Genomic DNA, 12,629 nt, shown 5'->3' on the forward strand with positions numbered 1-12,629 from the left:
CTGCTAGGCTAGCACAGTTCGCTAGTAACGGTCCACTGACCACAGAGATACTGTAGCCTGCTCTTTTTCCCGCCCCCGAAGCGTGTGACTAGGCTCTGAACCATGGGGAACATGGCATGAAGTCAGCAAAGCACATTGTGTGTATAGGTAGTGTTTTTTTTTTAAAAAGCTCATGTATAAATCCAGAATAACACAACATGTGAGTCTAGAACAACCCTGATGTTCAAGAGTATAATTTCATCATTCAAGAGTACTCAAAGCTTGAGGCAGAGGAGGATAAGCTTGTTTGAATTCCATGTCTATATCTTCAGTCCCGGGACCCTCAGTGGAGGGTATCCATCAACGCCAACCAATGCTTTTGCCCAACCTAGGCATTGTACAAACCTCACATTTTTCACTCTATCATTACATCCCTCTAGTCACAGGCCATCAGGAGCTCTTGCCTTCACCAGCCTCAATGTCTGCTGGAAGAGATTCCTCTGGCCAAAACTCAATATCGCCATCTTCGCCTAAACTTCCCCTCTTAACAAGACGACCCTTTTCCCTCATAAGGTCTTCGATAGTGACTTTCCTGTCGCCAAAGATGTTCAAGTGGTCGCTGATGACGTGTCTGTTCCTGCACTCAGGACATGTGATGAGCGTAGAGCCATAATGGTAGCCCTGCTTAGAGACATTGTGGTGGGAGCGATGCCCGCATGGAATGCACGTAAACGATAGCTGGTAGTGCGACGCCTTGATCTCGGGCCTTTCTCCTTCGCTTTTTGGCGTCTCACCAGTTTGCGCCTGCTCGGGGTTCGGTTTGGCGTATGTTTGGGTAGGTGGTCGGGGAATGTTATGCGCTGCGCGGAAAGACTGGAGGTTTGTAGTGGCAGGGCGGATAAAAGGAGCGCGCAGGGATGTTGAGGAGCGCTGCGGTTGCTTTGGTAGCTGGCGCAGGACTTTGGAGGCGAAGGAAGGCGTCCGTGAGGCCATTGTGCGTAATTTGATCGACTCGAAAGGTGAAGGTCAGGGAAATGTTTTCATGACATGGAAGAGGAAACGTCTTGGTCTTGAGACGTCATTTGTGGGGCTACCCATGTTAGGAAAGATGATGGAAGGTCAGCGAATCATATCGTTCCTATCACTTACACGTCTTTCACAAGCTGCACACTAACTAGACAATCCGTCAGTGTCTTCTTTTTAACTTGATCTCCGGGGACAACATACCAATCTCCGTGGGAAGAGAGCATACAAACCGTGTGAAAAACGCATGGATTTTTATGATCATAAGAACGACCACATCCGATTCGATCTGCCTCAGGATCCATGATTGCTCCTTGGCCATTAGTTAGGATGTGAAGATTATAACGGAGCGGAGATATTACTTACTGTAGTAGTCTGTGTCCTTTTGTTTACGATTGGGCCTGTCTTTGGCAATGAGCCAGAAGTTCGCAGCAGACTCGAAAGTACGTCTTTGTGGTTGACCCTCGCATGTGGCTGAGGGCTCTGTGTATACAACAGTCCTTTTTAAATTATCAGGTGCCGAGGCGTCACAGCCCAATTGGACGGCATAGTCTTGCGCTCTGGAGGCAAGGGTAGAGTCCCAGATCAAAGGGCGGTACCCATTGCCAGAACGTGCTGAATTAAGCCTGAATTGGCCATGCACGATGTCTTGCGCTTCCATTACCGAATCTCCATGACTGAAGCCCATGTAACACAACGAGACAGCGAGAGTTGTGAGTCGCATGGCTGGAGGACTTAGGGGTATGTTCTAAGTAATGAAAAGACTTGGGTAGGCTTGGTATAATTCCAATGCCTTAGAAGTGTGATGGGCCAGGCGCGGTTGCAAAGGTCGACTGAAGGCCCTTTGGATAGGTAGGATGAAGGAGGAAGAAAACAAAGAAAGGGGTAAAGGGTAAAGAGAGAAAAGAGGAAACTGGTATTAATACTGCTTGGCCAAGGCAGTTAAGTTCAACTAGAGCTTAATGATAGGGTAAGTCGCGAATACAAAATAGGTGTTAAAAAGAAAGTACTAATAAACATCTAAGAGGCTTAAGATAAAATAAAAGGTATATAAGAGTTATTAAGGCTTAAACTGGGTTAAGGAGTGGGCATATACTGGTTAAAGTTAGGAGTTAAGTGAAGTTAGGTAAAGGTCAAAAGGAAGAGGGAGGTAAGGGAGGGAGGTAAAGGCATAGAGAAAAACATGGGGTAGGCACTGCTTCCTGCTCCTTCTGTTCTGATTTAAGCTATCAGCAATAAGTCTTAACTGCAAAGAACATATCTAGCTTATAACTTAGATCTTAGGACGCAATATCTGACCAGTTACTCTAGCATAAAGCTGGTACTATAGAAACCTAAAACACAACTTATTTGCCCGCCATCCCCCAAGACAATCAAATGCGGCACCAGGAAAATGAAGGCAGCAATTTAGTCATTGAGGCAGATGAACCTTATGTTGTTTTGACTTCTGTGAAAGTCAGCAAGGGAAGTCTTCACTTCCTAGGAAGGGGCTCCTGAGCAAAATAATCAAAGCAAATAATTCATCCATCCTTTGTCTTTCGCATGCATGAGATGACCTCTGCCTTTATGGTAACCATCACAAAACAAAGAGGGAGTGGTAACATCCTGTATTATAGCATGGAATAGACGGTGAAATCAAGAGTTTGCTTTGCTAGTAGTAATAAACCCGAACCTTCCTTCGTGGTATCCATCTCGTCTTTCAATTGTAACGATGTCTACAGGGTAGGCACCAGCTTATATAATCAGGGCCGGTCGATTGGCCCGTGCACTCTGCCCTGCAGGGGGAACAAACGAGCGACGCGATCGAGAAAAAGGTCCCCGTTCGCGCGACTCCATCAAGCATTGAACGTTGAAGCCATCGCGACAAACAGAAAACTCCACATATCTCGACACCTTTAGTTCACATCGATAGTGTCATCATCATCGGGCAAATTTTGGCTTCTGAATCACTTGTATCAATTCCAGCAACCGACGATAGAGAGAAGAGAGACTCTTCGCGTGTTGGCGTAGCTCGTTTCCCTCAGCATGAGATGACCATCGAAACCTCATAGCACACACAATGGAACGATCAAAGCCCCAGGCTTTCTTGACGAGCTACGCGCCGCGACTACGCGCCTACAACAACTCTCTCCTCACGCCCGTTCTACCAAGCAGCGCGCCCGCCGGACCAGCTTCGAGAACCACAAAGCGAGGGACGACGATCATAAATTATGCTGAAGATGGCTACGATGACCTGGAAGATGATAGCGACGACCCTAGACGACGACCGACGGGACTGAGGAGCTTGCGAAAGGAGGACTCGGTCAACAGACAAGACCTCGCCGACAAGATTGGCAAAGACACCAAAGAGCCTGTCGAGGTGCAGGGCGTCTGGCGCGATTGGATCGCCAAACACAGGCTGCTGAGGAGCGACCAGCAGAATGCCGTTCAAGCAACATTGCCTCTCACCCTGATTCCGATTCGAATCGATGTGGATGTTCCCGCGTTCATCCCACCAGCTCCATATCCCATGCCACATAACCCGAGTGCAGTGGACACCTCACTCCCTCAGTATCGTCAACAGGAGGCGACAGTGCCGTATAAACTTCGGGACATCTTTTGCTGGAATCTGCACGAGACTCTTATCTCTACCGATCAGTTCGCCCAAACTCTAGTGCAGGACCTCGATCTGCCTAACCGGCAGGCAGTCATTGCTGATATCAGCAAGCAAATCCGGACGCAGCTTGAAGAGTACTCGGGCGTTGCTCTTCACCCACTATTTCACAGTGACCCCCAGGCCCTCTCTGTTCCACAGCCCACGACTGCTGCACTGACGCCGCGGCCAAGCTTCGCGCTGAAGTCTCGGGATGACTCTCCCGTCTCCGCCATCCGAGGGGCGTCCCGGCCTGACACTCCGGCGCAGACTGGAGGCGCGGCCACTCCTTCACAATCCCAAGCTCCCGATGTCACCGCAGAGGCGACGCCGATCCTTCCTGAGTCTGACGACTACAACCCCGACGATACCTATCGATGCATCATCAACCTGAACCTCAATCTGGCATCAATGCTCTACACTGATAAGTTTGAATGGTCTCTATTGCATCCGCCTGGAACCGCCGAAGCGTTCGCCAAGGTCACTTGTACAGATCTTGGGCTGACAGGAGAGTGGATACCGGCAATGACGCATGCCATCTACGAAGCGGTTCTGCGGCTGAAAAAGGAAGCCTGCGAGGCCGGCGGCCTCGTTGCTGGATGGGGTGGGATACAGCAGGAATTACCAAACGATGCTGCCCATGGCTCTGAGGCTGGTTGGAGGTATGACCCGGAGCACCTTGGAGATGATTGGGAGCCGAAAGTAGAATTCCTGAGCAAGGAAGAGATTGAGAAGCGAGAGGGCGACCGAGAACGAGAAGTTCGTCGATTACGCCGTGAGACGGCGCGGTTCAGCTCTACAACAGGCATGCTCGGAGGTACGCCCTTCGGTGCGCCGATGGAAGTCGAGGAGGAGAGAATGGGGCGAGGCGAACGGTCCAAAAAGAAGCGGCGTTTCCGAAGCTTGAGTCCGCTTGGCCGAGGTGGTACACCGGGAGGGCGAGGGACACCAGACGTTGGGGGATACGGCGGTGGCGGAGCTTTGACAGACCAAGAGAGATATCAATGGAGGTGCATGCACTGCAGGATATGGGGCACAAGCGTCTGGGCTGTGAGAGATGGGCCAGCAGGTCCAAGAGTAAGTTCGACGCTTGGCGGCTCCGTTTTCATTGCTAACATTACTCAGACTTTATGTGCCAACTGTGGTTATCTCTACGAGCGTGACCAGAGACTGCCCCGTCAAAGCAAAAACATCCATATATCAGATATCCGTGGATAAAGATCCTACTATTCTGGTTTTGACAAGGAGAAGACATCTGGCTGTACTCGGTTTCTCCTGCAAACCATACAAGAAAGCGTGAAAGCCGGGCCAATATCATTCGATGCTTCGGTTCTGATCATTGAGGCAACTGAACGGCATCCACCTGTTTTCACGGGTAGTGACGAATAGTACTGGCAGCACGTCACCCTGACAGCCAGTGATGGTGATGTTTGTTTTTTGCGAGCAAAAGCTTTTTGAAGGTGGAAATTGCAAGGGATGATTATACGGCGTCTCGGGAGGATTTACGGTTCCTCATATGGATGATACTTTCTCCCCTATCTTTGGAACGTTGGTAATTGTGGGAAGCGCATGAGATGCAGTATCGCGAAGTACGCATCCTTGTAGATTATATTGATGCCCGGTGGTTTACAAGGGGTGTTTGTGATGCGTCCATTGACACTCTAGCATCTTGAATTATAGATGGGTTGAGCCTAACTCAGAACTATGCTTGTATGAAGAGCAACGCAGCGTGAGGTGGTTAACCTATAGATATGATTTTCTCCTAGTCTACCTTTGTAGGTAGACATGTGCAGATTATTCATGCCTAGGTAGGTACTTACCTAGAGAAAGGCACTGTAGGCGATATGCGGTCATCACGTGTGCCAGCTTGCCCAGACCTCCATGTTTCCTAAACCTGACCACAACAACCTCATTCTATCCTTGACATGGCCCCGTTAGGCAAAATACTTAACTTCACCAGAGCATCATGCGTACTATCCACATATGCAAGTCACCTCTGGACCCTTGCTATTGCATAGCATTACATTGGCTGTCGAGCCACCCAGACAAAGCCGCACCACGCTTTGGGGTAATCCGGAAGAACCTCCTCCACGATCCAATCCGTCCACTCTAATGCACCACATCACAGCCTAAGGAACGATTAACTTACACCCCGCACTTCTGAAATGGGCTATTCTGTATCTTCCGAAACAGTGGGTATCACGTTCCACTGGGGTACTGGACGACTTTGAGACGCCCCCAAGGCGGTTCGAGCCGAGAAGATGCTGCCGATTCATGCAGGGTTGATGACTTTGATACCCCCTCGTTAGCCGTCTTCCGTGTCTGGAAAAGGCATTCCGTTCGAGAGCCTCGGCAGTCTGAGGAAACTGTATCATCGTTGCAAGTGCTTCGAATATTGAAGAACAGAAGGTAACACTGCTCAGGATCGAGGCGGCGAAAAACAATAACAACAGCGTGGACAGGGCTCATAAACCAAGTGCAGCCAGTCAAAGCCCGACGGAACAATTGAATCACCGTAGCATTCATGTCGATTGTGCGCTGCACATTCGCCAGCCATCACATGAGACTACCAGTCGCAGACAAGACCTGGCTACCTGTCTGCTCGCCTGGCAAGGTCTTTACACATGGCCGGCAGGAGAATCCTGGTCTATAGCCAACAATATGCCGGGGTTACAGCCACTATCTCGGTCATGATGTATCCGAAACTGCTGAATTTGGACGAGAAAGCTCTCCAAACCCTCACCTCCATGCGCTATGTCAGGGGTTTAACTTCTGCCACCTCCGCATTGCCCGGCAGCTGACCAACAACAGCTGTTTTTTCGAGATGGGCATCGGCGCACAACGAACACATGAACAAACTAAATTTGACGGAAATTCTCTTCCACGGTACCTGCAGTTGCCGCCTTGAGACTTCTTTTAAGCGGACGGACTGAATCCCGAAGTACCGCGAGATCCCCTTTACCAGGACAGCTCATTTAGGTTCCACGGCTGTAATTGTTCCACCATCAAGAGCATATGAGCTATGAAACTTGGATTCGAATATACATCGCCAATGTTTACGAGTTCCGGTTTACAGATGGGAAAAGTGACATCAGGGCTACCAAAGACGGATCAACAGACAGTGTGATGTACAGGTGCCTTTCACCTCCATTAACAGATCAATATGCATAAATTGTCTCCAAAAGGATATATAATCTTTACCGGAGCTACGGCCCATGGAAGCGATGTCTACTGAGGAGCATTGTGCCCGTGGTGTAAGGCACCCGTGGATTTCAAACACAGGCTTCTCCATATTGATACCAGACGAAGTTGTGACAGCACCGCATAATTGGTAAACACCATGCTCGAATAGTGGCAAATGGGCCAAAGCTTTGGGTCCTTGAGAGAACCAACAGTTTGTGGGGTCAGCCTCCTCACTAGAAGTACGGCTAAGTGCAATCAACCCCGGGCGGAGATCCATCTGGTTAAGATGGCAGGGTGACTGAATGGTGACCGTTCCCTCCTAGTTGCCTTTCCGGGACTGGTAACTAGACTACCTCACGATCATTCTATGGATTATATCACGGGTCCCATTAGTCCACGGCAAAATGATGATGGAAGCGACGGCCCGAAAAACGAACGATGTTCCTATCCTTCAGATGCCCGTGAGAACAGTAATCTGGAAACTTGCTCTTATTCTTACACGGCCTCGTTAGCCCAAGTTACAGGGTCCCTCCAATGAGCGAAGATCGTGAGTGCAGCCTCTTCGGAGGCCAAATATTGCTCTCCTTCGGGAACTGCGGACCGGCCTACTCGTTCTCTTTGCTACTGTAGGTATTCATCGGACACTTACCGTACGCCACCGGAGGCTATCACGGAGATCGGCTCAGGAACTGCCCCCTGCAGTCACCGTACCTCGTTGTGGCTCTACTCGACAAATCTCCGCTCTGGAAGCATGCCATGCTTTGCCTGTTATTACCAAGTGGGACATCACTGGCTTAGCAAGGTTCTTCTTGCATTCGTATTGTCCAAGGGCATGCGGCCCGCGACCCGATTATCTCCTGAAGCTACGAAGATGGAGCCTCATCGGTATGGCGGCTTCTCTTGATGTTGATCACTCCTTTCTTTCAAATCTGGGCATGGGTGAAGGGGACCATCTTCTAAGTTCCAGATCTTCTTGTTGACGAGTATATAACAAGCTCGGATTCCCAATTCAAATCAAACTTACCACTCCTCACTCATCACAACTTCTTCAGTCAACCCAGTCTCATCTATCCAACGGTCTAGCTTCACTTACAATGTATCGCATCGTCGCAACCGCCTCGGCTCTTATTGCCACTGCTCGGGCTCAGCAGGTCTGCTCTTTGACCACCGAGACCAAGCCTGCCTTGACCTGGTCCAAGTGCACATCTAGTGGCTGCAGCGATGTCAAGGGCTCCGTTGGTATTGATGCCAACTGGCGATGGACTCACCAGACCTCTGGGTCTACCAACTGTTACACCGGAAACAAGTGGGACACCTCCATTTGTACTGATGGCAAGACCTGCGCCGAAAAGTGCTGTCTTGATGGCGCCGACTATGCTGGCACCTACGGAATCACCTCCAGCGGCAACCAGCTCAGTCTTGGATTCGTCACCCAGGGTCCCTACAGCAAGAACATCGGCAGCCGAACCTATCTCATGGAGAACGAGAACACCTACCAGATGTTCCAGCTTCTGGGCAACGAGTTCACCTTTGACGTCGATGTCTCTGGTATCGGCTGCGGTCTGAACGGTGCCCTCTACTTCGTCAGCATGGACGAGGATGGTGGCAAGGCCAGGTACTCCGGAAACAAGGCCGGAGCCAAGTACGGAACTGGTTACTGTGATGCTCAGTGCCCTCGTGATGTCAAGTTCATCAACGGAGTTGTAAGTATTGACCTAGATCGCGATTGCAGCTTTGGGATAGACGCTAACCAGTACTCCAGGCCAACTCTGAAGGCTGGAAGCCCTCTGACAGTGATGTCAACGCCGGTGTTGGTAACCTGGGCACCTGCTGCCCCGAGATGGATATCTGGGAGGCCAACTCCATCTCCACAGCCTTCACTCCTCATCCTTGCACCAAGCTCACTCAGCACTCTTGCACTGGCGACTCTTGTGGTGGAACCTACTCTAGTGACCGATATGGCGGAACTTGCGATGCCGACGGTTGTGATTTCAACGCCTACCGCCAGGGCAACAAGACCTTCTACGGTCCTGGATCCAACTTCAACGTCGATACCACCAAGAAGATGACTGTCGTCACCCAGTTCCACACGGGCAGCAACGGACGTCTTTCTGAGATCACCCGTCTGTACGTCCAGAACGGCAAGGTCATTGCCAACTCCGAGTCCAAGATTGCAGGCAACTCCGGTAGCTCTCTCACCTCTGACTTCTGCTCCAAGCAGAAGAGCGTCTTTGGCGATATCGATGACTTCTCTAAGAAGGGTGGCTGGAGCGGCATGAGCGATGCTCTGTCTGCCCCCATGGTCCTTGTTATGTCTCTCTGGCACGACGTAAGTCTAACGCAGACCCCCCCAAGCCATTCATACCTGGAATAGGAACATCACATACTGACTTTTCTCTACAGCACCACTCCAACATGCTCTGGCTCGACTCTACGTACCCAACCGACTCTACCAAGGTTGGATCCCAGCGAGGTTCTTGCGCTATCACCTCTGGCAAGCCCTCCGACCTTGAGCGAGATGTTCCCAACTCCAAGGTTTCCTTCTCCAACATCAAGTTCGGTCCCATCGGAAGCACCTACAAGAGCGACGGTACCACCCCCAACCCCCCTGCCAGCAGCAGCACCACTGGTTCTTCCACTCCCACCAACCCCCCTGCCGGCAGCGTCGACCAATGGGGACAGTGCGGTGGCCAGAACTACAGCGGCCCCACGACCTGCAAGTCTCCCTTCACCTGCAAGAAGATCAACGACTTCTACTCCCAGTGCCAGTAAAGGGGCTGCTGAGCTATCTAGCATGAGATTGAGAAACGATGTGATGAGTGGACGATCAAGGAGAAGTGCGTGGATGAGATGGACTTGATGTGGGAAAGACAGGGGTTGGCTTTCAGTTTTTCCGAGTACTTTGTGCTCTTCTTTTGCCCTTCGTTTGTCTCGCGCAATAAAAAGCGACCTTTGCCCCTATTGTTAGATACATCGGTAGAAAATAGTTACAACTGTCGTTATCAACCTATATCTTACTCGACTTGCTTTAAAAATTTCTATATGAGCAGCTGTTCTACCGACTATCTCTCCAAGATCCTCTATGGCTTTCTGCAACGCCCTTTTGCATCCAGCTCTTGGCAAGAAACGATATAGCCAAGAAAGGCATGCAATCCTGTCGACAAGATGATGTGGTAACACACCGTAGGAGACCAGGATGGAGAAAGTATCGGCATTTGCGAACGTCGACTCTAATGTATAGATAAGGCCATTGTGTTCTTGGGCGAAGTATATGACGCGTTATATTGTGTTATGCTGAACATCAACATTTTGCCTTGTAATGTCTATATTTCAAAGTCTGGGGCTGTACCTTGCGTATTTCTACAGAGGCACTTTGACTTTTCAATATGGACAAGTCTGTTGAGTTAAAAGAAGCTTCGAGCCCAACGCGAAGACAATGCTCCCAAGTGTCGACTTTAAAACATCATGTCTGTCAGCCAACATCTTAATGCGCGATATAGATTGGACATGCCACTCTCTGGGTGCTAGAATTTTCCTGGGGATCACAACAATGTCTCCATATTTCAAAATATCCTTATATCAACATATAGGTCTAGGTAGATACACGGTCAAATCGATTGCCTTCCGCATCTCGAATTCCTAGATGCAAAATTATCCTAGCTCAAAGTCCTCCATCAATTACAGTAGATTTAAACAGACTCGCGCTTCTTCTCGCTCTCCTGAATCTCAGCCCCGTCCTTGAACTCCTGGGCCTGATGCTGAGCAGTGTCAACGCCGAGCATCTGGGCACCCTTCTCAGTGTGATCAGCACCACCGAAAACAGTATCCATGTGCTCAAGAGAGATACCCTTGGTTTCAGGGACAAAGAAGAACACGAAAACAACGAGCAGGATGTTGACGGCAAAGAAGAAGAAGAGACACTTGAGGCCGGTCTTGGCAAGGAATGTTGGGAAGAACTGTTGGAAAATGGTGTTGGCCACATTCTGGCATTGAGAGGCCATACCGACGGCCTGGGTTCGGACGTTGGCGGAGAAGACTTCACTGGTCCACATCCAGACACCGGCACCCCATGAAGGCTTGTAGAAGAAGCTACAGGAATATGTTAGTGTGCGTTCAAGAAAGGCGAAGAAGCAAGAAAACCCACATAAAGAGGTAGAGCATGACAACAATGCCAATAGCAGTGGGTTCGGTCTTGGGGGTGGGAGTAGCGAGGCCAATGACGGGAACAATCAACATGCAGACAGCCATACCCGCAGCACCAACCATGAAGAGCCATCGGCGACCAAAGCGATCGGCGGTCCACACAGCGTTCAAAGTGAATAGAATACCCATGGTGGCCCACAGAGCGTTGATGAGGTTGATCTTTTCAGTCGAAGTCCAGACTTGCTTGTAAATGGAAGTGGAGTAGGTGTTGAGGGTACCCTGGCCGGTGAGCTGCTGGCCGACGTTGAGGACGACTGCAATACCGAAGCGCTTCCTGACAGAGGGGTCCTTGAAAAGGGCACGGTATCCAGGGCTGATGGCCTCCTTCTCGTACTCGATAGCAGCCTGGATGGCCAGGACCTCATCCTCAACCTCCTCCTCAGTGTCACGGATGCTTCGAAGGGCGGCGCGGGCATCGTCGATCTTGCCCTTCTTGATAAGGTAACGGGGAGACTCTGGCTGGAATGGGAGCAGGACGATGACCAGGATGGGAACAAGGACCTGGAAGATAACAACCATGCGCCAATCCCACTCGCCGAGCTTCTCTCGGTTCTTGCCACAGGCGTAGTTGATCCAGTAGGCAATAAAGGCACCGACCGAGTAGAAGAGTTGCCAGAAGGTCATGACCTGACCTCGAATCTCAGGGGGGGAGACTTCACCGATGTAAACAGGGCCAGCAGCTGGAGGGAGTCAGTGACCAGTCACAGGAGCTGGTGGAAGTATACAACTTACTGAGAGCGGTGCCCTGGCCCATACCGATGAGGACACGGCCGAGAATGAAGACACCAAGCTTTCCCTTGGGGGCAAAAGCCTGGATGATAGCGGCGATGATGGTGATGAAGCAACCAATACCCATACCGGCACGTCGACCGAGCCAGTCAGCCAGGGGGCCACCAATGAAGAAACCACTGACGATAGCACCGATAGTGTAGCATGTGTTGATGAGACCGACAGTGTAACTGTCATTCTTGAGGTCGAGATTGAACCAGTTCAGCCAGTTCTCCGAGGCCTGGAGAGCGTTGAAAACACTGGAGTCAAAGCCGTAGAGCGTCATACAAGACGCAGCTACCATGGCAATGAACCAGTTGTAGACTCTGGTCTTGCTGGGCATGTTGGCAGCGGTGTTTGGCCCTATGCCTTTCTGTTTTTCTCGGGTATCTTTTGTCTGGCGTTGCCGATTATATGACTCAAGAATGAGAAAGGTCGGTCTCAAGAAGAGGCAGAGAAGAGAATGAGGATAGTGGGACGAAGAACAGAGGAGAGAAGGAGTGAAGATGAAGCTTCCCTTGCTATCTTTTTATCTTCGAGAGGAGGAAGGAACCCCCAGAGGCTAGAGCCGTCTTTCTTGCCCCCAGACCCCAGACTATGTCTTTCCTAGGTTAACCCCAGACCCAACCCCAGGATGTGGTTGCGGTTGCGGTTGCGGTTTGCGTTGCGGCTACCTAGGTATGGATGGTTTACGGACGGACGCACCTTCCCCACCATTCCACAAGTCTAGTTGTGTGTTAAATCTGATGTCTCAATTCGAATGGCCGAACTTGCTTTCTGTTGTTGCTGTCTCCTGAAATCTTAACTTGACCAACTGTTCGGCAGTAGAGGCTCACGTTCG

General features: G+C 50.5%; 5 protein-coding genes across 5 annotated transcripts; 2 read left to right on the top strand and 3 right to left on the bottom strand.

Annotated features, from left to right (window-relative positions):
* Positions 1-429: 429 nt before the first annotated feature.
* Positions 430-972, bottom strand: FMAN_01001 (uncharacterized protein; the record flags this gene model as incomplete). The annotated part of the gene is made up of 1 exon (XM_041829842.1): positions 430-972. One exon carries the CDS (start codon positions 970-972, stop codon positions 430-432), a length of 543 nt encoding a protein of 180 aa, XP_041676335.1.
* A 152-nt stretch (positions 973-1,124) lies between these two features.
* FMAN_01002 (uncharacterized protein) lies at positions 1,125-1,726 on the bottom strand (the record flags this gene model as incomplete). The annotated part of the gene is made up of 3 exons (XM_041829853.1): positions 1,125-1,149; positions 1,207-1,315; positions 1,369-1,726. 3 exons carry the CDS (start codon positions 1,724-1,726, stop codon positions 1,125-1,127), a joined length of 492 nt encoding a protein of 163 aa, XP_041676336.1.
* A 1,335-nt stretch (positions 1,727-3,061) lies between these two features.
* Positions 3,062-4,852, top strand: FMAN_01003 (uncharacterized protein; the record flags this gene model as incomplete). The annotated part of the gene is made up of 2 exons (XM_041829864.1): positions 3,062-4,711; positions 4,760-4,852. The coding sequence occupies 2 exons, from the start codon at positions 3,062-3,064 to the stop codon at positions 4,850-4,852; spliced, it is 1,743 nt and encodes a 580-aa protein (XP_041676337.1).
* Positions 4,853-7,911: 3,059 nt separating this feature from the next.
* Positions 7,912-9,589, top strand: FMAN_01004 (putative cellulose 1,4-beta-cellobiosidase; the record flags this gene model as incomplete). Its single annotated transcript, XM_041829875.1, has 3 exons — positions 7,912-8,520; positions 8,580-9,146; positions 9,221-9,589. 3 exons carry the CDS (start codon positions 7,912-7,914, stop codon positions 9,587-9,589), a joined length of 1,545 nt encoding a protein of 514 aa, XP_041676338.1.
* Positions 9,590-10,506: 917 nt separating this feature from the next.
* On the bottom strand, positions 10,507-12,131 carry FMAN_01005 (uncharacterized protein; the record flags this gene model as incomplete). The annotated part of the gene is made up of 3 exons (XM_041829886.1): positions 10,507-10,906; positions 10,962-11,700; positions 11,753-12,131. The coding sequence occupies 3 exons, from the start codon at positions 12,129-12,131 to the stop codon at positions 10,507-10,509; spliced, it is 1,518 nt and encodes a 505-aa protein (XP_041676339.1).
* Positions 12,132-12,629: the final 498 nt, after the last annotated feature.

This window comes from Fusarium mangiferae (assembly GCF_900044065.1).
Source record: "Fusarium mangiferae strain MRC7560 genome assembly, contig: FMAN_scaffold001, whole genome shotgun sequence".
Taxonomy (NCBI): Eukaryota; Fungi; Ascomycota; class Sordariomycetes; order Hypocreales; family Nectriaceae; genus Fusarium; species Fusarium mangiferae.